This window comes from Ammospiza nelsoni, chromosome 1, assembly GCF_027579445.1.
Source record: "Ammospiza nelsoni isolate bAmmNel1 chromosome 1, bAmmNel1.pri, whole genome shotgun sequence".
NCBI lineage: Eukaryota > Metazoa > Chordata > Aves > Passeriformes > Passerellidae > Ammospiza > Ammospiza nelsoni.
This window is the reverse complement of record NC_080633.1, coordinates 6961180-6986068: the sequence shown is the minus strand read 5'-3', so window position 1 is coordinate 6986068 and position 24889 is coordinate 6961180. Positions and strand designations below refer to the sequence as shown.

The window sequence follows — 24889 nt, the reverse complement described above, 5'->3', positions numbered from 1 at the left end:
CCCCTCAATATCTGTCTTGTAGTGAGGGGCTCAGAACTGAGCACAGGATTCAAGGTACAGCCTCACCAATCAAGTCTCTATATCTTATTTCTATCCTCTCAAATTCTCCAGACCTACATATATGGGGTTTTGTTGGTTTTGTTGGTTTTTTTTTTTGTTTTTTTTTTTTTTTGTTTTTTTTTTTTGTTTTTTTTTTAAATACAAATAGCCTTAAAAGTAGTAGCAAACAGATAAATTGTAATGGCCCCGTGCAGTACAAAGCTGTCTTGCACAAATCCAACCAGCTTTGTACATCTGTTCCTGCCCACTCCCATTGAGTCATACTGAGACTTAGTCACCAGCATCCTCAGTCTCACAGTACAACTTATATATTTCTCTCCAAAACACATGCTACAGTCTAGATGGCATGGGGGAGTGAGAAAAGCAAAGCAATGAGCAACCTACTCCTAAAGGAATAAAGGAATGTAGCAAGTCTTATTATACTTTACTATAGCTGGTACATCAAAACAACAATAACAAAAGGACAGAAATGCCTGGGTATGTCAGTTTTGAATCTTTCTTTGTGCAATAATGGGCTGATTTGTTATAAATCCCCAAAGGCTTCTAGATAGGATTGTTCTCAGAAAAAGAGAATTTTCTATTCAAGCAGAGCTACCAAGCTATGCCCTCTATTCCACAGAGATCAGACTGTGGATTCTGCTCACAGGCTATTAGCATATGCAGCATATTTGCTGTTCAGAGAGTTTTACACAGGCTTGTAATAGGTACAAATTCAAGGTTGATCTAAAAAAATCTGCTGGTGTGCAGAATGCAGTGAAAGAAACTGTTCACAGCTGATGTTAATAAAAATCCTGACCTTCTTTGTCCTTGCTAGGATACTTGAAGTGCTCAAAGCTCAGTAATATCAGCAGAGGAGGAGATTTTGTAAGGTGTGATGCTGAGGAGTGCAGCTTTTATCAATCTTTTGTGAGATCAGAGCTCTTGTCAACACACAGCTTAATTCCACTGTATGTTGTTTTCTTTGTTTATTTTATTAAAGGAGCTGTCTCCCCATATTGAAAACTGCCTTAGTAAAGTGTCACCTTCTGCTTGAGTTATGTTGTTAAAAGAAACTGTAATGTCTGGCAGGCATTTCACATCCTTAAATTTGGTGCAATCCTAGCACATATATATAGAACTCAGTGAGGCAGAAAAATAATGCCTCAGAGGTGACACCATCCCTAGTCAGGACTGCGTGATGCTACCCACACCACGACTCTGAATTTGTTAACAGCTGAGGAACCCAGCCTTTCAGCAGAGCTTGGAATGGGGCTGCCATGAAGCTCTTCTGACCTGTGTCACCCCTGAAATGTGGCCAAGGAGTTGACCATGTTCATGGGGACCCACCTCTGTGGCACAGATTTCACAGCCCTGCGTTGCTCACAGTCATTCCTCATGTTTCAATAGACTGTTGCAAAAGATGCCAGCAGGGAGCTGTTTGTGCAATATATTTTTGATACCCAGCCCTGAAATTCTGGGCCACTGTCAAGTGGGGCCATAAAAAGGTCCAACTTCCACCCAAAATACATTGGGAATTGGTCTCTGGCGTGTCAGCCCCAGCCCTTGCTGGCTCTTTGGCTTCAGCCCTTGCAGAGAAGATTTATCAGCCTGGCTGCCAAAGTAGCCTTGAAGCTAAACAATAATAAAACGAGAATCCTGTTTATTCTGTGTTGTTTACTGGATTCAAGGCTTTAGTGGTGTGTTATTTAAGTATGCGGCCTCTGCAGCAGAATTGCTGGAAGCCCATTTCTTACACCAAGGTCTCCAACTGCAGCAGCCTCCAGACCAGTGTGTCTGGGCAAGCCTTCCTGGCAGGAATTCTCCCCAGTAAGGAAAGAAACAGTGAAACTGGTGGAAAAGGTGAAAAATGGTTTGGCTAACCCGATCTTGCTCCTGTGTATGCCAGCCAAAACTCAAATGTAGTTTTCTTTCCTATTCTCCAAACCAATTCTGAAAAAAAGTTTCTTTGTTTACCTAAGATAACAAAGAACATTAATTTTATTCTTACTTCTTTTCACATAATCCCAAATATTCTGATATAAGAGATGTCAGAGGAAAAGGGACTGGAATTAAGAAGGATCATCCTCTAGATGTAGGGGTAACCCAGACCAGAATCATGCTAGAGTTAGTCTCACCTTTGGAGGAGAAATTCACATGAGGAATCTGTAGCCTTCCAGATATCTGTTGTTAGCCCAGAGGAAATAGGGAAAGAAGTGGTAAAGAAAATAAGTGCAAATGCAGACAGAATAGTCCTGGCTTGCACTGTAAACTCCCCTGTTGGGTTTTGGGGGATTTCCCTCCCCAGGAGGGAGCCTGACTGCTGACAGGAGCACTGAGCCATGGCTCTGCTGTGTCATGGCTCTGCTGTTCTCCAGGAAAAGCTCTGCTGCCCCTGGGGCTGTGTTCCTCAGTGAACGTAACAGGAGCTGCCATGACAGCCTCTGTAAATAAAAGTGGATTGAAAACAAAATAAATCTGAGGCAGCTTTGTGGCTGTAAAGTAGATCTAAAGTGGTCAAGAGGTCATTTTTTCCAACAGTATGGCAGGAGTGATGTCTGCCTGTCAGATGGAGCAGAGCGATGGAAGGATTGCCTAAGGAGCACAAGCATGACAGGAAAACCAATGAAACTTCCAAACCAGGCTTTTCATACTCTTCATTCCAGGTTAGCAGCACTAGCACCTGCTTTTGCTCGGTACAGGGGTGATGACAGGCTGAGGTCTCTGCAGAAGTTGTCTGTCCAAGGATTCAATGCAGGACTGATGGACAGAGGGCTCGATGCCATTCTGCAGCCAGGGCTCTGCAGTCTGAAGGACTCTTCCTCCTAGCAGGACATCACTGTGTGCCTTTGATGGAGTTTTAAATGTCACTGCAGAGCCATGTGGCTGTCCAGGCAGCTGTTTCCAAGTGGAGCAAAGCAGAGCTGGAGAGCAGCAAAGCTGTCTAAGAACAGCCCCAGTCCCCAGCCCCTGGCAGAGTGAGCATTCTGTGTGTATCTGTTGGCATCAGATCACAGAGTCACAACTGTGACAAGGGCAAGGGCTGCACCATTGCTCTGTCAAGAGTTCTGTGGTATTTTGCAACACTTTTGGAGCAGTTTGCTTTTTTGTTTTTGTTTGGGTTTTTTTTTAAGAGTTATCATCAACTGCATCATCACATGTGTTTCTGGTTAAAGAGGAACACAAGAAAGAAATTGTTATTTATCTGTAGTCTGCAGAAATATTCATGAAGGGGAAATAACCACCTAATGTTTCCTTGCTTAACCAACAGATTGGAATTGAGAGAGCAGCATTTGTAGCCTGGTATTTGATATGTGTATTTTTTCCCTTCTGTGAATGGATGCCTTCACATATAGAATCCCATGAAAGACTGAAAAATTGTTAGGTAGCAGTTACAATTATAGACTTTTTCACAGGACTAGAAGTACAATTATTACCCACTTTGAAATGTTCAGCAGTGCTGTATTAACAAAATAAAAAGGTGTCACACTGCCCAGAGGGCTCCAGCTTCAGTTATTATAGCTTACAGGTAGAGATTTGTTGTAGATGTAAAGATAGATGAAGTTACAATACCTCCATGGTATCTGAGAGATACAAATCAGAACAGAGTCATCATCTGGGTTTCATGATAGTTAGACTCCAGACTTTAATATATATGTGGCTTTAAATTTGGAAGAAAAATGTAAATGAGAACTGAAATTTAGTTCCTAGAAAAATAGTTGTATCTACCTACCCTCACCAGGTTTTGAAGGTTTCTGCTCAAATAAGATATTTTGCTTTCATTCCTGGCAGTTCTAGATTTCTGAACAAGTTTTTCAACCCTGATTAGTAGATCTGTGTCCTCTTCAACCCAGTTTCTGCCATCCAGTCTCCAGCTTTCCTAAATAGCTGCTTTCCTTCCTGGAAGTTACACCAGGGAGTAATATAGAGCTACTAATATGTGGAGCTCAAAAGAGGTTATTTTCTTGATTTATTCCATGGAAAATTACTTAGCACACATCAGATTCCAGCTTCTGCCCTACTGAAGATAGGTAGAGGAAAATGTTGGTAAATCCTCTGGCTAAATTAAACACAAGGGGATATGGTTTTGTATAACTTTGATTAGGCTCTTAAATAACTTCACAGAGATTCTTCAATTAAGTCCTGTAGTAGCATGTGAAGCAATAATAATAATGGTGATGATAATCTGTATATTGATGGTGTTTATAAATGCCATTTATGGCAAAATAATTTTTATATGGAGTAAGTAATTTTAATCTTAATTTTAATCTCTTCCTTTGGTTTTGAGATGTTTCCTTATGTTTTATTTGCAAACAAAGATTATGTGAAACACAGATGCCCAGGCAAGAGGGAGATGTTACATAGCTGAGCTTTGTAGATAGTTCCCATTGAAGGTGCATAGATGGGGTTGGGAGCAGACAGAATTTGTCAGGAATACATTTGTTTGGGGCCCAGTGATTTGGGGCCAGCTTGGCCAAGCCTGGCTGCTGCTTTTTCTTTTTTTTTTTCCCTTTTCAACTTGGCATGAATTACTCCCATGTGTTTCAGTTCCAGTAATTCAATATTTTGTTCCTTATTTTTGTTGCTTGTTATGTAACCAGAGTATTTTCAAACACTGCTAAGAATTATGCCTGAGTTATACACAATTTTTGAGCATATTTTGACTTTAGTATGATTACACAAAGCAATGTGATTAGACCTGTGGCTGCTCTGAATGCTGAAGACAAGCAAGTCCTGCAGACTTCATGGATGGTGCTAATTTTTAATTAAGCTCTGTTTGATCACAAATTAGGTTTACGTGAAATTGTTATTTATTTATATTTTGAATTCTTTTAAATGGTTGCAGATGTGGTGGTTGAGAAGCACTGAATCATTGCATGGAAAGGGTGATGCCTCTCATCTGGGAGGTTCTGTTTTGGAGAGGTGTTCCTGACATTTAGAACACAATTTAAGACCCAAGACTCAGCTCTTCAGCACACAGTATTAGGCAATCTCATGCTTCTGGTCACAGAATTGCTCATTATGTACTTTTCTGTTCAAACAGATGCTAAACTTGACACTAACATAATTTCCTTATGCATGTAGAAAGGAGCTCTAAAAACCCTGTGGCTGGAACATGAAGTATCATAAACAGAACAGACGGCAGGAGGTGGAATATAATTGCAGTTTGTTTTTGTTAGTTAAAAATGAGCATGTGCGTTTTCTTATGCCTTTATTGTCTTTAGTCCTGCAGAATTGGGTGCTCTTCTCCCATTTGTGCGGGTTATTTCCTCCCTGAGCACCATGTCAGTTTTCTCAGTCTTTTTTTAGAAGTCATGTATTTCTCAGAACGTTGACATGCTTTCATTCAGGTTGTGTTTATTGCCACAAATATGCTTTAAGATCATGCATCCCACTAAAAGCAAGATAGGCATTTGCTGAGCAAGCAGATGTGTTTAAACTATAATTTACTTACAATTTAAATTTATGAGTTTATTATAATTTATAATAAACTATAATATCAATTTTTCTATGGGATTTCAGTACCTCCCCTTGAAAGTTTAACACAGGGCTTTTGACTTTGGCTGTGCAGGTGGTTTTTGATGCTGATGTGGTGCAAGTGCTGTTGAGGGCTCCCTGTTCACTTGTGACTTATATCTGACATTTTTTCCCAGCCCAGGAGAACCAGCAGAGTCTGTGGTATTGCTTGCCAGCAATTCCATGCATTCTGAAAATAGACCTGTGGGCTTCAGTCATGGGGTTCTCTGATGGAAGGAAGAAGGCATTAATAAAATACATCCCTTTTTCTTCTCTGTCCTTGCAGGATCTCAGCTCATTTGCCATGCCATTCCTGGACGGTGATGTGGAGAGCACGGACAAAAATGCTCCTCGCAAGGTAGGATTTATCCCAGCTTCCCCTTCTCTGCAGGGCTTCAATCCCTAGTGGTGCACACAATTTGTTAGGCTTAAAAAAGCCTGGGGTTTGCATTCCGTGCCATACATTAACCTGTTGAGAGTGGGGCACTAAGGCAAACCCAGTGGCTTTTGCAGACCTTACCATGGCAGTGCCTGAGCAGTATGACCTGTGAAGGATGCAAGCTGCTGGTGGTGTTGCTGTAAATACTGTAATGTTGTGTGTAACACAGCTGTAAATCAGTGAGGTGATGTTGCATAGCTGTATTCTCAGGAATATCTTCACCTTAGAGATCTGAGGTGTTGCTGCAGAAATATACACTGCTCGAGGAGGAATCTGTGGCTGTTGGAAGGGTTTCCTGGAATTGCCTCCTGCTGGCTGCTCTCTCTCTATGGGTGTTTTAATTATTCACTGTCCTTGATCTCTCTGTCCTTGGCACTGGAAAAATGAATTGCCTTCATTTGCTGTAGCCATAGTGGTAGAGCCTTCCTGTGAACAAAGTAGAAAATTTCCTCTTCAATGTGGTATTAACTCAAGGTTATCCTTCCGGAGGCATTGATTTGTTTTTCTGATGCTGTTAAATTAAGCCAATGTAGCCACAGAGCTGGCTTGCTTTAAAAAGGATCAGGGCAGCACATTCAATGGATGACATTGGGGATGTGCCTGTACAATCTTCAGAGCAATAAAAATGGTGGAATCTGTCATCTTCAGGTCCTGGCCTCCTCATTTTCACAAGGCACTGAAGTACAAGCTGGTCTGTTAAATGGAAGCCTCCTACCAGCCACATTCTGGGCTTGGCCAAGAGGCATTCTCCTGAATCCACAGGCACCCCCAAAAGCTGATCTTCAGCTACTCCTCCTCAGTTTCACTGGTCACAGTATTTACAAGGCTGTTGACCTCCATGACCATTAAACCTGCTACAAGCCATGTGGCAGAGAGTCTGCAGGGCAGACAACATAATAAACACTCCTTAGTGAAGCTGATCTGCATCTAGAACAATAATAACTTAGCACTGTTGACAGCATGAATTTCTATTCCTTTGCACTTCACAGCTAAGGACAGATGTTTTAGGAATTTCTGCAATTCATCAGCAATTGAATAAGTTTATAACATTTTCCTTGTTCTTTTCTGTGTTGGACCTTTTAGACTGAGGTAGGAGATGCTGATGCTGGAGGACCCTTGTAGATGCCAGGGAAACAAAAATATACAATGCTACTAAAAGGTGCCTGTTTGGAAAGTTTGAATAAAGGGAAAAATGCGATGGTTTTGGAAGGGATAGTCATGCTGGAAGAAGGCAGGGGTTTCTGGCTAAAACTTGATTTTTCCATTTATCACCTTCTTTCCACAAAGAAAGGTGAGAAAGATGCATGAATCTCAGTCATGAGGAAATAATGTGCCAAGGCTCTTTGGCCTGGTGTGTGCAGAATTGCATGAAATCATTTAATGACTTCCACTCTACTGTTCCTAAATCCTGTCATTTTCTTCCAACTGGTCTCAGGACTATTTTTTTACAAAAGCACAAATTGAGGTTGGGAAAGACCTCTGAGATTATTGAGTCCAGCCTTAGATCACCACCTGGCCTTTGGTGACTTCATGTCTTCTGAGAACTGGAAGGACATTTCAATAGTTGCCTCTTTTTTTGTAGCATTGTTAAATGCTGGGGCAAGTTCTGCTTATGGAAGTGCAACTGACTTCAGTAACCACAGAGCTGGGGCTTAATCTCTGAAGTTCTATTTCTAACTGACCTTTTTGACTGAGTGTGTAAGACCTAGTGTTTTTTACTATTATACTTGAACTCTGTTCAACACATACAACAAAATGGTAACAAGGCAGTGCCCCACTTCTGATAAGGAAAAAGAGATAATATTTTAAAATCCATTGCCACACAATGGATTGACAGCCAATATGTCATTGTCCTCAATGAGAAGGATGGGATTTTTGCTGGTAGGGAATGAGGAGTAGCATCACACTGTGATGGTGTTCACAGGGGTTCTTGGATGAGGGAAGAGACGAGGATCTGACTCCATGTTTCAGAAGGCTGATTTATTATTTTATGATATATATTGCATTAAAACTATACTAAAAGAATAGAAGGAAAGGTTTCATCAGAAGGCTAGCTAAGCTAAGAATAGAAAGGAATGAATACAAAGGTTTGTGTCTTGGACAGAGAGCCTGAGCCAGCTGGGCTGTGATTGGCCATTAATTAGAAACAACCACATGAGACCAATCCCAGATGCACCTGTTGCATTCCACAGCAGCAGATAATCAATGTTTACATTTTGTTCCTGAGGCTTCTCACCTTCTCAGGAGGAAAAATCCTAAGGAAAGGATTTTTCATAAAGATGTCTGCGACATCACACTGCTTATTGATTTAATTCTAACTAAAACGTTGCCAGTCCCTACTGCTGATACATAAAAAAAAGTCCCCAAGTTACTCTTCAAGGAGGAAAGTTTTTCTTAGTTCAAGTTTGAAACCACTGCATGGTGTGTAACTTTTGTCTATTAAAAGTCAGTATTTCATCAGTAATTTGGCTTTTTCCATTCACTCATCATGCTGGAGACAGGAAATTCATCAGAGATGTCTCTCTTCCTGCACTTAACTTTTCTGTCACCTGGGCTATAGATCAAGAGTAGTTCACAACCCATTTTTCCAATCTGCCATTAATTTAATTCTCTGTTCCTTTTGAAGGGCTTTTAGAAACTGAATTAAAGTTTTTCACAGAAACTCTCAGCAGTTTACCATGCAAGTGTCTCTCAATCATTATCCTGTGACAACAATCCTCATTACACAGCTAGGAGATTCAAGTCTAGAATTATTTGTTCAGCTTCACATAGAAATTTTTTTGGCAGCAGTGGTAAAGTGACACACATTTCCTGAAGTTCAGCCTTAATCACTTCTCATTAATATGTCTACTGTTATAAATGATGTATTCTTCTTTCCTTTATGACTAATGGCAGGAAGAGGATAGGGATAGTTTTCACTCTCTTGTTTTGAAGATGGAGAATATAGTACTGTGAAGGAGGGAGAAATGTTTGGCCTGGTGTGGTGGAGAAAGGTGCCTGGGACAGATATTTTTACCCTTCTTATTGCCAGAAAAAATGCCTTAACACTTGTGTGGGTGGCTTTGTCTAAAGCAACTGGTATTGCCATGCCACATTTCTAGGGCTCTCCAGAAATGGTGTAAATCCTTCCTGCACAGAGGATCATTAAAGACAGAAATATGGACAATGACAACTGAGAGCTGAAAAGCAATCAGATTTACTGCATTTCCTCAGCCTGGGAAAAGAGAGGGGAAGAGGGGAAGTTTAGAGACCTGGGAAATGATGAGTGATTGGGACCATCATTCAGAAAATAATTCTGGTACAGTGTGGCAGGGCAGCAGTCAGGGATGAGTGCCCCTCTGCACCCAAATGGCTCTTTCAATTTTAGAGGTCTTCACACCTTGAATGTTTATAGATCTTTCATCTCAAATGGAGGTTAAAGGATAAGGTGTGGAGATTGCAGGAAACTGACAGCCGTTACTTTTAGCTTAAAGCCCAGGGTTGTGAAATATCAAAAAGAAAAAAAAAATGACACAGGAAATTTTTTTATGAGGAGTCAGCTAGCAAATTATAGATGGAGGAGGGAGGAGGTGGGAGAAAAGATGTTTGAAGAACAATATTGATCCATTTCTTTATGGCAATAATGGCATTGTCACAAAAATATAGACAAAAGCTTTGAAAAGAAGTGCATTAAAATTCTTTTCTCTGTGTGAGGACAAAGCTGGGGAGATGTTTATCTTAGATTACAAAGGTGGCTCTATCCTATTAATAGCTTAAGTGTCTTTAAAGCACAAGCTGTTAAAGTAAGATATTTTAAAATTAAATCCAAACAACTCTGATGAAACACTCTTGAATGAAGTGGCAGAGCTTTCTCTGCCAAGTGTTGATTGTGAATAAATCATGGAGCAGAGATGAAGTTTCAAAAGACTGCAAAAAAGGCAATTACTGTGTTAATATTTATGATGTTTGCAATTAGGATAATGTACAGGTTTGTCAAACATTAGTCCTGAGCAAAACAATGAAATAGCTAATGTTGGCTAGTTAATGATGCTGTTATAATAGACTCATTTGGATTGAAATTAATTGTAAATGGCTCTTATTGAACAAATGTGGGGATTTAAATGAACTATAAATTGGGTTGAGAAATGTCATAGCGTTGGTGTCATGTATATAAAAAAGTAGCACAAGTCATTTTTATTTAAGAAACTGGAATGAGACTGAATAAACATGGAGCCTGGTAAATGAATAAAAACCTGGCTGCTAAAATAAATGGAGACTCACCAGTGGAAAATTTTGTTTCTAGGCAGACAAAACATTCTGCTGCTGTACTATATCATACCTTATCAGTGTTTTGAAGGATAGACAGACTCATTACTGGTACAATTTGTGGTTCATAAAAAAGTGAGAGGGGAGAGAGGGGTAAATTCTGAGCAAGAGACTCTGATGCAGAATGACATGAGTCACTTAAAACACATTTGCAAACAAACAGCCCACCTCCATTTGGCCAACTTGTGATCAGTTACACCTAGGAGCATCCAATGCAGACTTTTTGGGAAGTCTTTCACAAAGCCTGGGTTCGATTTTGAGAATAGCTGTAGGTAATCGGCTGTTTGTGGATTCTGGATGTGGCTCAGTGGTTAAAGGATTAGTTTGGGTTCAGTGAACAAATGTACAATGTGCAAATGAAGGAATAGAGTAAAAATAGAGGTTTTGTTTTGACTGTGTGGCACTAACTCACTGTTCTGCTATCAGCAATGCAGGGAAATGTTGGTGAACTAGAATCAGACTATTGCAGGAGTGACTCCAACATTGAAGGATTCCAAGGAGTGTTTTGTCCTGCTAGGGTCCCAGAATTCTTTTTGTTTTGTTCAGTGACTCATGGGAATGGCACGAGCAACCCCTGGATAAGGGAGGGGAAGAAAAAAAATTCCTCATTCTCTGGCAAATAAATCTCCTTTGGATTTACTTTTAATTGTCCATTTTTAAGGAGCAGTGAAGATGGGGAGCAAGTCCTGGATAGTGCCACAGCCTTGGCATAGGGCACCTGCAGGGGATGCAGGGAGCCTCAGGGCAACCACTGCACTGTGATGTGCACAGCTCCTCCCCATCCTCTGCTTTGACATAAATGTACTTAGGGATTAGGAATTGGACAGGGAGCAGCCCTGCTCTTCCCTTTCCTAATGCCTGCTTTCTGTCTTTGAGCAGCCCTGCTCAGTGCTGGAAACCTTCCCCTGGCCATGTGTGCAGCAGGGCAGAGCTCTCAGAGCCTGCAGAGCAGCCAGCCCCATCCCATTGTATTTTAATCTGGGAAAGTGTCATTGTGCTTTAGTTTTGGGAAGTGACATCTGTGACCCTGTAAAACACGGTGCCATCTCAATTGGTACAGCTCATGCAGAAGGAAGGGGACCAGTGGTGCTGAATGTGACACTGGGAGAGCAAGTCCTTCATTACCTTTCAGTCTAATGAAGTCAGCTCTTGTGTCTCTGTGAGCTCTTTTATTCCAGCAGAACGAGAGAATCATCCAATTAACTTTATCAAAGGCTTTTTTTTTGTTGGGATTCAGTGGAAGGGCAGGAAACAAGTGCAGACATCTATCTGCTGTATTGTCTCTAATTGTGTTTACTGTCCCTGTCAAGGATGGTGGGAGGTAATTCCTTTTCTGTTCTTTGCCTTTCAAAAAATTTTTAAGTGAAGAGGCAAAATAAAGGTCAAATAACTCACTGTTGTAAAATCAAACAGAACTCCATAGTGCTCCATAAATTTCCTCACTGTTCAGTGTTGAAGAAAAACAGAACAGAGCTCAGGAGCATTTTATAATTTTCACTTAAATTCAAAAGGATTTTGAAAGGCTGTTTAGATTGAGCCCATTTGTATTTGACAGAATATTTTTTCAGTTTGTTTTGAGAAATGAAACTAAATTCACCCCAAACTGAACCAGAACCAGAGATTTTTCAGAGAGAGCATCCTCTGGGGAAGGCTTTGTGCTCAGTCAAGGAGAGCAGAAGGGGATGGCTGTGAAGAGGCACTGAGCACAGGCAGTGCCTGGATTTCCAACACTGTAGGGGGATAGAACACAAGTAAATGAAGGTGGTATAAAATGTAATCTTACTCCCTAAAGAGTTGCAGCTGAACCAATTATTAAGGATGAGGAGCAGGCCTGATGTGAACAGGCCACACCTGTAGCCAGTAAGAAGAGTGTTATAAAAGAGTGGATTGGTGGGTACTAGAGTCAGTTGTCTGTTGTAGTACCAAATAATCTTTTAAAACTTGCAATCCATTAGCTACAAATGATATTCTAAGCAAGCAATCCTGTTGTAATTCCCCAAGCAAAATCACAAGTGTTTGCCCACCGTGATGGTGGGTGTAACCTGTGTGTAATTAACAGGCTGGGGAAGAATTCAATGCAGTAATTTCCTTTAATTTGGTAGCATGCACATGTGTATTTAGCAGTGTGCCCCTGGTGCTCTGACAATTAATTAATTCATCTGCCTGGCACGATGGAGAGAAAGCAACCAGTTGTGATTGCAGTAAATAAAAACACCCTGCTGCTTCTGCTCAGAATTTGAGAACAATTTGTTTTTGTGTCTGGCTTGCATGTACGAGGCAATATTGACCTTTTTTACAAATTGCTGTTTGACATTCTACATCTCTAAAATTGCTTTAGTGTGTAAGGACACAGCAGTTGTTTCGAGGTGTCTCCTATCAGTGTGTCAGTTTAACCAAACAAGCATGCAAAAAAAAAGTTAACAGGAAGCATTAAGGGTAGTGCCAGAATGAGGCAGTAGATTTGGCAGCAGACCTATTTAAATTGCAATGCAGAAGGAGGTGCCATTGTGCTACTTGGTTGTTTCTTGAGCTGTGTAGTTGTGAAGAGAACAGGACATAAGTAGTCTCAGATGATTTACAGATAATATTTTAGTAAAGGTAATGAGCTTTTATGAGAAAGCTATCACTTTGGGACTGTTTTACCCATGACAAAAGTGCAATTTGTTTATTAATTTCCTATAGTGTGGTTATTATTCCTGGTCTCAGTTGAGGGACTGTGCCCTATTGTTCTTGATAAATACTCTCTGGGAGACAGTCTGAGTGCTGGAAGACTTATAGTGGGAATAAAGGAGATACAGTCCTCATGGCAGAATAGCTTTATAATTTAGAATGAGTTTTCAAGATTGCACATAGAATCCATGACAGAGCTAGGAGGCAAACCTGACCCTCAGGCAACTGTATTAAGCATGAAACACTGCTTTTTTCTTCTCTTGTGGAGACTGTCCAGAGTCTGTTGTGCTTTTGGTAGTTGCTATTGCTTCAGTTAGAATTGATTTATCTTTTTCAAAAACTTCCCCTTGAGGGCAACTGCTCCCCTAATTCATCTGTAAAAGGACAGGTATATGTTTGAGACATTTTTGCCCACACTGTCAAAAACAGGAATGCAGCTATTAAAAAAGTTGTTCTGTCTCTTGTCAGACATCTCTGTGCTGTGCAGGGGAACACAGAGCAGAATTCATCATCTAACCAGGGCTGTGCTGGCACAAGTCTGTGCCCCTCTCAGTGACCCACAATATTTGTGTCCATCTCCCAGACAAGGTGCCACTTGCCCTTTGGGTTAGAAACCTTCCCAAAAGGGAGATTGCAATTTCTGCAGTTCCACACATCAGGACCTGCTCCAGCTCTGTCCCATCCCAAGTGGAATGAGGAGCTGGTCCAAAGTGTGAGTGCAGGACACAGAAAGGTGTGCAAGAAGGGGGACCCTGGGTTATGGAGGGAGCAGCTATTTGGCCATTATGCTGCTTGTGCGTATTTCTACACATGTTTTGGAGCTGTGAATAAACATTATTTTGAAAAGAGAGTTATTTGCATGGGTTTTAAACATTGCTGACCATTTTTAGTTGGGTTCATACACACAAGCCCTTCACTGACCCAAAGCAGAGCATATGTGCCTATGAGGTTTCCTTTCATCTCAGTCATCCTAATGAAAGATGCCATTTTTCCCTAAAATGACTCCCATGGCAGTAATGCCTTTACCTAACTGGGCTGACAGACATCAGGAGGCATCTTCACAGTCCTGCCCCATCCCTCCTGGTTTGTGTTGAGTGATTGGGCAGAGGGGAGCAGGCATGCAGGGGGCTGGGGGCACATCCACTTTGGCCTTGGCATTCCTGGTGACCTGGAACCCACTGCTGCCTCCTGCCAGGAACAGAGCCCTTCATTCATGGGAAATGCCCCCAGCTGAAACAGCAGCCTCATACCCACAGAACTGCTTTGTGCTTCCAGAAGGAAATAAACTCTCCATATAGCCCAGGCACGTGCAAATCCCACAGAGATTTTGGGTTGGCTTCTGTTCATTGTATGGGGAGGAGAATTTAATCTTAGTTCCTTTCTTTTTTGTTTCTTTTTCTGGGTTCTTTTCTCCCCCTCACTGGGCGAGCCTGCACAGTGCAGAGCTGTGTTGTGCACAGGTATTTACACTGCTGGAAAGGCAGCACAGGTCCCAAAAGGGATCCAGCTGTTAGAAAGGTCATTTCCCAGCTCAGGTAATTAGCAGGAACATCATCACTCTAAAATGGTTCCTCTATTTTTGGGATAGGAGTTGCAATCCCACAGTTGTGGCTGTGGCCAGCATCATAGAGGCCTGTCAGGCACTTGGAGACTTGTGTGCTGTGCTGAGTCACATCATGGGATGGAGATTTAGGAACTGTGGGTGGGTGCTTAAATTCAGGGGGAGGACCTTGGGACACCGTGTTTCCTTAACCACAATCATTCATTGCCTTAAATAAATTCATTGCCAGGCACCTTTTATTTGTCTGAGGAAGGAAAAGGGGTTTGTGACAGATAAAAGTGTGACCGTGTTCACAGGGGTCTTAGGTTGAGGGAAGAGACGAGGATCTGACTCCATGTTTCAGAAGGCTTGATTTATTATTTTATTATATATATTACATTAAAACTATACTAAAAGAATAGAAGAAAAGATTTCATCAGAAGGCTGGCTAAGAATAGAATAAGAAAGAATGATAACAAAGGCTTGCAGCTTGGACTCTGTCTGAGCCAGCTGACTGTGATTGGCCATTAATTAGAAACAACCACATGAGACCAATCACAGATCCACCTGTTGCATTTCACAGCAGCAGATAATCAATGTTTGCATTTTGTTCCTGAGGCCTCTCAGCTTCTCAGGAGGAAAAATCCTAAGGAAAGGATTTTTCATAAAAGATGTCTGTGACAATAAAAGCAGTAGACAAATTCCTGTATTATATGTGTGATAATAAAATGCATGCACACTTTCAAATGGTTTTGTGAAATTCAGGGTGTTTTTAGGAGCAAGGGGCAGCACAAGGCCAGAGAGGTGGCACACACACGCCTGGGTGTCAGTGGAGGCAGGTGCTGGGGTGTAGGGGGATACAGTATGGGTAAATGAAGGTGGTACAGAATGTAATCTTATCCCCTAAAGAGTTGCAGCTGAACCAATCACTAAAGATTAGGAGCAGGCCTGATGCTAACAGGCCACACCTGTAGCCAATAAGAAGAGTGTTATAAAAGAGTGGATTGGTGAGAACTGGAATCAGTTGGCTGCTGTGAGAATAAGGAAGAGTCAGTGCCTAGAGGAGCTACCTACAAGAAATATCAAGGCAGTACAAAACTCTAGCAATATGGAACCCTGGCAATGTAATAACAATAGAACTCTTGCACTATAATGACAACACTGGGGATGGTGACCTCTGGCTAATCCACCATCCCAACAAGCAGGAGTTGGCTCTGTTGAGAAAAGATCAGAGATCCTGGAGGCCTGAACTGAACTGAATTAATGGAATTTTTTCTTTTTTTCTTCCTTCTTCTCTCCTCCTCAGGTGGATGAAAGCTACTCAGCTGGCAGCCCTTCCAAAGGCCTTTTCTCCAAGGGGCTCCAGAACCGACCTTCCAGCCCCGTTTCTGCCCCTGTGAGATCCAAGCACAGTCCTGGCTCACCCAAAACAGTGTTCCCCTTCCCCTACCAGGAGTCTCCCCCTCGCTCCCCACGCCGAATGAGCTTCAGTGGCATCTTCAGGTCCTCCTCCAAAGAGTCTTCCCCCAATTCTAACCCGTCTACCTCTCCTGGGGGCATCAAGTTTTTCTCCAGATCAAGAAAAAGTAAGAAATTGCTCATGTTATTTCAGGAAGATACACGGTACCTCTGGGCTTGGCCCATGCTTTACCTGCGGTAGTGAAGTAAGTGCAGATGAGGCATGTGCTAATTGTTCATTATCTCTTTCTCTGACCATGTCTTGTGGGTTTCTGATGTGCTGGCCTTTAGGTGTGGCTTCTGCAGGGCCATGGACACCTCAGGGGCACCTCCACAGGTCTGAGGATGGAAATCACACTCCTGTGCTTTGTTTAGAAATCTTTTGTCCACGTTAGTGGGAGTTTTCTGGGTGGTTTCAGCAATGTCAGTGCCAAGACTTGAGAACAGCTGGAAACATTCATGGGATGTTTGGTGGAGGTGGGCACTGACAGGATGTCACTCAGGAGTTAGAGGTTCTGTAGACCCCAAAGGCAATTTCAGCTCTGTTCTTTAATTGGTATTTATTTGCCCTACTGTAGGAAGGACAGGCAACCTTTGCTGGATGGAAATAAATTTAATTTGTTTCCAGTCAAATGACCATTAAGGGGATATTTGAGCTCCTCTGCAGGAATATGAAAGGCATAGCAAACCTCCTTGGTTCAAAACACTTGCTGTATACAGCTTTATACTGGGCAAAGATTTTAGCTCTTCAGCAGCCTGGGTGCTGTTAACACACTGCTAGAACTCAGAAATGAGCAGGATTGAGAATGTGCTTCAATTTTAAGACTTTCTTACTGAACAAAGTTTCCCTGTGCTGGTAACAAACCCAACCTGGTCTGCATGAGGGTTTGGTGGCTGTGGGAAAGGAGCAGAGTTATAGGGGAAAGAGAGGAATAATGTCTTGCTGGATTGTGAGACCACTGTGAGTTTTCTGTCTGTAAACAGAAGAAATAATGAAAAATTGTTGGCAAATCTTCTGTGACAATGTAGGTACAGAACTGATCATTCACATACGTGTGTTGAGCTATGTGTTTCCTGCAATGAAATGATAATTTTCAGTGATTTTAAATAGTAGAGAGAGAGTTTCTCATTTTTCTTTATGAGAATTTATGTTAAAATCATTGGCTTTAATCAGAACAAGTTATTCTATAATGACTTGTCCACAAGAACACAGCAATACAAAGCCATGCAGGATTTTTCTCTTGGTTTAGCAGAAGTGCTGCTGAAGGTTAATTGAAATGGTATCTTTTCCACTCCTTGCTTCTCTCTAAAACACCAGGAGATTGAAAGTAGGAGCCAGTGTTTCTGAAGGGCTCAGAGAAGGCTCTAAACATCTGTTCAAGGACATTTCTTCATCCCTTCTTGAAGTTCAAGAACGCTTTTTACGCTCCCCTCTTGTTAAAACTTCACAATATTTAAAATCCATTTAAGCTCTTCTTGCTAGTCCACATAGGTTCAAACATGGCCTTTCAATTTTGGCAGTGTTCTGCTGATGGAGTGAGCAGGGAAGGGCTCTCTGCTGCATGAATAGCAGCAATTTAGACTGCAGAGCAAAAAAGCCATCCTGGGACCTTGTAATCAACTTATCTAAGCAGCCAGCACTATTTAAGTCCTAGCTAGGTACAACAGAATATTAGATAAAGTAATCTTCCAGGAGTCAGCAAAATCCTTTTGATAAGGTCACATCAGTGCCTCAGGAGCAGGCTTGGAATGGGGCCATGCTATATTTGAGCCAACAGAAAATATCCATGACCCTGCTGCTCTGGGAGCCCTGCAGGAATTGCACTGGGTGCTCGTGGTCTTTTGTTCTTAAGGCAAAAGAAACAGCCCCTTGGAAAGGGTGTGCTGGTTTTAATTGGTGTTTAAATTGGTAACTCTTCTCACAGCTTTTTGCAAATCAGGACATTTATTATCTTAAATGCTTTCATAGCATTTAGCTCTCTTATAGTGAGTCTAATGTAGACACCTCCCCTTCACTGCCACATTAAAGTGGATTTTATCCAGAATGTGCTAAACAGGGGGCAGCAATGAATTACACTCTTAGAGTTTACTATATTTAATCAACTTTGGTAGGATTTTGTTTAGCAAAACCCTTTCAGGACTTCTGGAAAAGTATAGGTTAGCATTTCTGCTGTATTATTATATTTTTGCAAGCAACACTTCTGCATTCTGCTGCTTTGCAAATAGAGTAACCCCGTGTGCTACAGAAGAGTAAGTTAATTGGTTGTGTGCTACTCAAAACAAGGTCTCTGTGGCTTGAACAGCATTTCCTGAGATACAAGACTTCTCAGACACTCCTCAGACCAGATACCTCAGCCTTTTGCAGAGGTGCTGTGCTGAAGAGCTCTGAGAAAAGCTGAACCAGCACGTGGCTCCACATTTCTAAAGGTGCTTAAATGCTTCACTGCTCAAAATTGTCACAACCTATGTGATTAAAATCCCATTTTCTCAAATAGTTTGGGATGCCTGTGTGCAAAGTGAATGAGGCTCAGGTTGTTTTATCAGTTCTCAGACTGTGAGTGCATTGAGATCAGCTGTGTTTGCTGCCTTTACAGCCCTGCTGGTTCTGGATTAATTGCACTAAAATGAAAATTAACAGATTGCACTCTGAGGATCGGCAGCAGGTCAAGGGAGGTCATCCTCCCCCCTCTGCTTGGCACCAGTGAGACACATCAGCAATGCTGGGTCCAGCTGTGGCTCCCCAGTACAGGGTGGGGACATACTGGTCCAGCAAAGGCCATGGCCCTGGGGCTGCAGCCCTGCAGTGGTGTTGGGGGAGGAAGGAAAAGGAGGAGAAAAATTTTGTGCTGTTTTCAGTTTCCTTATGGGGTTAGGACAAAACAGTGCCAGCCCCTTCAGGGATGCCCAGAGAAAGTGCAGGAGTCAGGAGGGAAGTGCCAGGAACATGTAGGGAAAATGTTCTTGGAGGGGCTGGTGTGGCAGCAGGGCTCCAGAGGGACTGTGGAACTGCTGCCCTGACAGATTTTAATAAATTGACTGGACTAGGCTCTGAGCAGCCCAGTTTAAAGTTGCTTTGAGCAGAGATCTGCAGATGTCCCTCCCAGCTGTGGCTCTTCTGGGAAGCTCTGTACTGGAGTCTTCCCTTTGGGTTTACTGCAAATCTGTGTTTTATCCAGGCAATCAGCAATTAAAAAAAAAGAGCAGATAAAAGTTCACAGGGACCTGGGGTTTGTTTTTTCCCCCACTTTATCTGAAAGGAGTCTGTGCTGCACTCCTTTCCTGTCATCATCAGCAGTGTGTGGGGGAAAGGAGGTGCAGTCCTTGTTTTAAATAACATACCCCATCTTCCCTCCACTTCCTCCTCCCACACATTGTTCAAAACATAGACTAACCTGTTACTCTGCATATTCCTTGTTTTTCTTGGAAGCAGCTTCTTCCTAGCTTGTTTTCATTTTAAAGACTATGTGTGGTATTTGCAGCACTTGCTTTCCCATGTAGTTGCTCTTTTCCCAGCTAAGTTATTTTGCCTTTTTGAATATACACAGTTTAGGAAGGGCTAGGGTAGGACAATGGTAAAACAGAAAGTGATTTGTAGATGTGAAACTTAAAATATTTTCCACTTCAGGCTGGGAGTTTAAAGATTTTGCTCATCTTCAGTACTTTATCATAGGTTTCAGCACTATCCAATAACTCATCTTTGTGCCTCTTCCTTTTGGTTACCCCATCTGGTCATAACCTCACAGCTCTGATCTGACAAAAGATTTGCCTTGAAAGAAAAAAAAAATACCTTCCCACAACATGTACTTGGCTGGCAGCCACTTCAGGTAGTTCATAAATAACAGCAGCAAACTGCTGCTTGGGGCTTCACATTCAGCCTCCTATCCTAGTAAAAAATCCACCTCAGGCCCCTCTGGGAGAGGCAGTGACATTTTTGGGTGAGGTGTGCTCTTGGTCACTGGTGCAGCCCCTTCACTTTGAGAAATTCACTGCAGAAAAATCCAAGACAGCTCTTTGCATGCTGGGTTTCTGTACAAGTGCTCTGAAATTTAATAATCAAATTAATTTAATTTTTAATTTCTTTTTTGTCTGAGAATTTCTTTGCCACAGCACTGTTAGACTGACAGATGAAAACTGAATATGGATTGGGGGTGAATTAAGCCTGGCTTTGAGGTGAATATGAATATGAGGCTATGGGGTGATACTGAATATGGATTGGGGGTGAATTAAACTTTGAGGGGGTGCAGAGGACTGTCTAGTGCTGTTCCCTGCACTGTGATGCTTGGTAAATGCATTCCCTCAGTGCTGCTCACCTTGCACCTCCCAGAGCCAGGTGATTTCTGCAAGTGGAGATTGGCCCCAGCACCTGGACCCAGAGCTGGCTTCAGCCTGCAGCAATCCAGCACTGTGTGTGTACATCAAAGGACAGGAAAGGTGGTTGGGATTTATTGGGATGCAGTGGAAAATGTTGGAGCTGGGTGTGACATCAAAGCAGAGAATAAGAGATAGATACCACTCTGGTTTTGGCTGGATAGAGTTCATTTTCCTTCTAGTGGCTGGTACAGTGCTGTGGTTTGGATTCAGTATGAGAATAATGTTGGTAACTCCACTGGATTTGTGTGGCTGGATTTTGGTAGTGGAGGAACTACAGGAGTGGGTTCTGGAAGCTTCCCCCATGTCCAACAGAGCCAGTGCCAGATGGCTCTGAGAAGGACCCACTTCTGGACAAGGCTGAGCCCTTCAGCAGCAGTGGTAGCACCTCTGGAATAACATATTTAAGAATGGGAAAATATCCTGCACAATTGAGGATGTACAGCTCAGTACCACCAGCAACAGTGTGGGCAAATGTGCAGCCATGGAACATTAAAATAATTACATTTTAATTGGTGTGAGTGCATTAGTGTGACCTGCAGCTTCTACAGAGCTGACACTGATTTCACAGATTTTCTTCAGTGACAACAGGAGCAAAGGGTGAGTGACGAGTGCAAGTTGAAGTTTGAGGGGCTGTGGAAACTGATTTTAAAATTGGCATTGTGGAACTGCTTCCCAGTTTGTTATAGCTCAAAACTGCAGGAACTGCTCTCATGGGGCACAAGCTGGGACCTGCTGCTCCAGGACATGGCTCAGTCCTGGCTGCGGTGGGCAGACACTTCCCATGTGTGTCACTTTTGTGAGAGGTGCAATGCCAAGAGAAAGCAGTGACACATCTCAGTAAAGCAAACTGAGGTGATCCAAAGTAAACACAGGAGCATGACCTGGGAAGAAGCACAATGCAGATGTCACTTTTCTTGCATGAGCTCTCCCTGCACAGCCAAAACATGAACAAATAAATGAGAACAGCTTTTTTTCCCTGAGTGGAAATCAGGGAGTACCCCTGCAGATAGGCTAAAATCAAGTACCCTGAATATTTTATTAGAAGTGGATGGTTTTATGAAATTTAACTCATTTAAATATACCTTTTTTGATGGGTCTGAGTGCCTCATTTGAAGGACATCAGAGCTTTTTCCAGTGCTGCCTCCCCTTCTAAAACAATTGGCTCAAGTAACAAACAGCAATACTCATCACACATTAATGATGCTGTCAGTTTTACCAGTAAAGGAAATCAATTAAAAGATTTCCAGTGACCTTTGGGTTTGAGGTGCATGGGATCAAAAGATAAATTTAGCTCAGAATTAAAAATTCCTTATGGAACTTGGAATTGAAAATTACATTGAGAATTGAAACATCTTGATGCTGGTGGTCAGATTTGGATCACGGTGAATTTTCACTGCACTTGAGAAAGGAAATGTTTTTCAATATAAAGTTTTAGTGTTCTGCTTCCTCTTAATACTTTTTTCTCCTTCTGGTATTCAATACAATTAACTGTGGTGCCTGAAGGACTCCTGGTGCTCCCATAATAATGGTCCAGATGGTATTTTGTTCAAAAGACTATGAGAAGCAAGACAGAATGGTTGTCATTTACCTTATTCATTCTAATAATTTATTTCTTGTGGAACACCTCGTGGTTAGAGGATGCCCTCTGTGAGAAAAGCCCATGGCTGTACTAATTTTTACCCATAGATGGTGCAAGTAGCTCTCATTTGCAGTAACCCGGGGAAGGGATTGGGGAAACCCTGCCACACTGCCAGAGTGTGCTCTGATGCCTCAAAGGCCTTTGGATTGAGGCTGATCTCTGCTATTTTTTTTCTTCAAGCATTGGACTGAACTTCATTCCCTCCCAAGATTTTGCTCCATGTTTGTGACTGTGTTCACAGGGGTCTCAGGTGGAGGGAAGAGACAAGGATTTGACTCCATGTTTCAGAAGGCTGATTTATTATTTTATGATATATATTACATTAAAACTATACTAAAAGAATAGAAGAAAGCATTTCTTCAAAAAGCTTGCTAGGAATAGAATAAGAAAAGCTCATGGCTTGGACTCTCTGTCCGAGCCAGCTGACTGTGATTGGCCATTAATTAGAAACAACCACATGAGACCAATCACAGATGCACCTGTTGCATTCCACAGCAGCAGATAATCAATGTTTACATTTTGTTCCTGAGGCCTCTCAGCTTCTCAGGAGGAAAAATCCTAAGGAAAGGATTTTTCATAAGAGATGTCTGTGACACATTTGTGGTACTTAGGTGACAGCTTGCAGAGAAGTGAGTTTAGCCCAGGACAGGCTGTTGTGGAGGGTTGGCTGCTGGGCACAGACATTTCACCTTCCCTTTCCTCAAGCTATTTCCCACCATTACTCTTCAGGAATGTTTTCTTGCAGAATGGCACCATGCAATGGGCTGTCCTTCCTCATGCCAGCTGCTGCAATCTGCATTTGGAATTTTTTTTTTTTTTTTTTTGCTAAATCAATGCATTCCTCCCATGGTCTAGGAGCCTCCCAGCCACAACTGCAGAGATCCATCAGTTCCAGCCTGCACCAGGACCTTGAACACTGGGACCATTTCCAGTTCTCCTGTATTGCCCCAAACTTCTGAATGGGCAGGCAGGTGGGATGCAGAGGGAAAGGGGAGGAGACAGCTTTGATTTGTGCAGGACAAGGGAGGCAAGGACAGGGCTGCTTGGTCCATGTCCACCTTGGGATGGACCTAATGTGATGTAGACTCTTCCACAGCCAGCCCATAAAACCTGGCAAAGGAGAAAAGCTGCTTGTCTTGGTGTATTCTCCAGTAGTGGTGTGCAAGGACATCTGATCATCCATTTTCAAGCTTGCTTTGCCCTCAGAGGCAGACAAGGCGACCAGCACTGTTCATTTTGGTCTCATCTGCGCCAGAAAAATGACTTTTTGCAGACAAAATGTGTCAGCACTGCTGCAGCAAGGCTGGTGCTGCACACATGGCCAAAGAGCAGCCACGTTCAGCACCATTCCTGCTGCCAGTTACTGATGTCTGCTGTCAGCAGCAGATGATTTGTCTGGCTGAAACGTGCCTGTAGTGATTGTTCTTAGTTTATTTGGAGATATCTTTCTATGTCCTTCCCTTTTCACCTTATTTTCTCATGGTCAGTCTTGTCTGCATGGGGGGAATACATCCAGTATGCTTCTATATTCCTCTTCTTTCTGTCCAGGCAAGAAGGATTTTTCAAATTGTTTTCAAATTTCTAATGATTTATATGCAGTCATTAAAAAAAAAAAAAAAAAAAAGATTATTCAGTCCTTAACTTCCTGTGTCTGCATTCATTCCCATTTTTTATCTCTTTTTCTTGGGTTTCAGCTGTGAAACATACTGCAAATAATCAAACTTTTTAATAACAACCAAAGTATTTTTTCTTGTGCTGTATGGACAAGACCTTAGTTTTATATTTGCTGTCTTTGAGACTGCTGCTGGCATAAGGGGAAATAGAAACTGCAATTTGAACATGTCCAAAGGCTGATGAACTGCTGCTCTTTGTGTCTTTTGATAAAAGTTGTTTGAAGGGCATTGCTGATGTGCAGGTGATTTTTCCACACAGGCAGCAATGTAAACAATAGTAAATCTAAAGAGAGTGCTTTGCTCTCTTAAGCTGTCTAATCACAGGAAATTATTTGGAAATAAATTGTGGGGGAAATGTTTGTGGTTATAGGAGGTTTATATTTAGCTATCTGTGTTTTACAAATCTCAGAATATATGTAGGAGCAGACCTTCAATTATATTTATGAGTCTATTTTCCATTTTGATCAATTATTTCAGAATTTGATCCTTAAGCAAGTATTTGTTTTTAAGTGCTGGAGAAATCCTGTTTATTTAAGTAGGTTTGTTCACACATTTAGGAGTACATTGCTTTTCCTGATTCTAAGTGAATGCTTGTCCTAATTCCACTGAAAAAGCATTGTGCATCCAAGATTTTTTATGTGTTTGGAATCTGGAGGAGTAATAACGAGTTAAGGTATCAGATCCAAGTTTTACAGATATCATGGGTTATCAGCTTCTTAGATAAAGTGCTTGGGAAATGCCTCAAAAATGGGCTGAATAAACATGATAAATGTTGACTCAATCAGTTTTCTGATCTGGAAAATATGTAATGAAAGAACATGATCACAAGGCAGAGAAATGCATGGATTGAGGAATACAGTGTGTGTAGTAGAGTGGTAAAATACAGTTAAATCCCAGGCTCAGGCCAGCTCTTATGTAGCCCTTTTGGGTCAGTGTGAGTTATGACTGAGCTTGGTCTGATTTTTAAAATAAAATAAGCCCCATAAAAAGGGTGGTGAATTGCTGTGCATTGTGAGAGTCAATAGGGCAAGAGCTGATCACTATCATGTATCAGTTCATGGGCTTTGTGGATATGAGCCTTTGCTTTTTCAGCCTTTGGGGCTGTGAGAACATCTTGAAGGAGAGCTCTGCTGATAACCAGTGATTTGACTGAGAGGGTTTTACAGACTTCACACAGACTCTGCTACTTGCAAGGTTTTCTAGATTTGTTTCCTGCTTCCACATGTACATTTTCCCATTGA

General features: G+C 41.9%; 1 protein-coding gene across 2 annotated transcripts in view; it reads left to right on the top strand.

Moving 5' to 3' along the window:
- The window catches only part of PRKAG2 (protein kinase AMP-activated non-catalytic subunit gamma 2), a 219917-nt gene that overhangs the window by 61125 nt on the left and 133903 nt on the right, over nt 1-24889 (top strand). For both annotated transcript variants that reach the window (XM_059470812.1, XM_059470820.1), the window contains exons 2-3: nt 5840-5911; nt 15814-16093. In XM_059470812.1, the coding sequence (XP_059326795.1) occupies nt 5840-5911; nt 15814-16093 (352 nt within the window). The remainder of the gene's footprint in view (nt 1-5839; nt 5912-15813; nt 16094-24889) is intronic.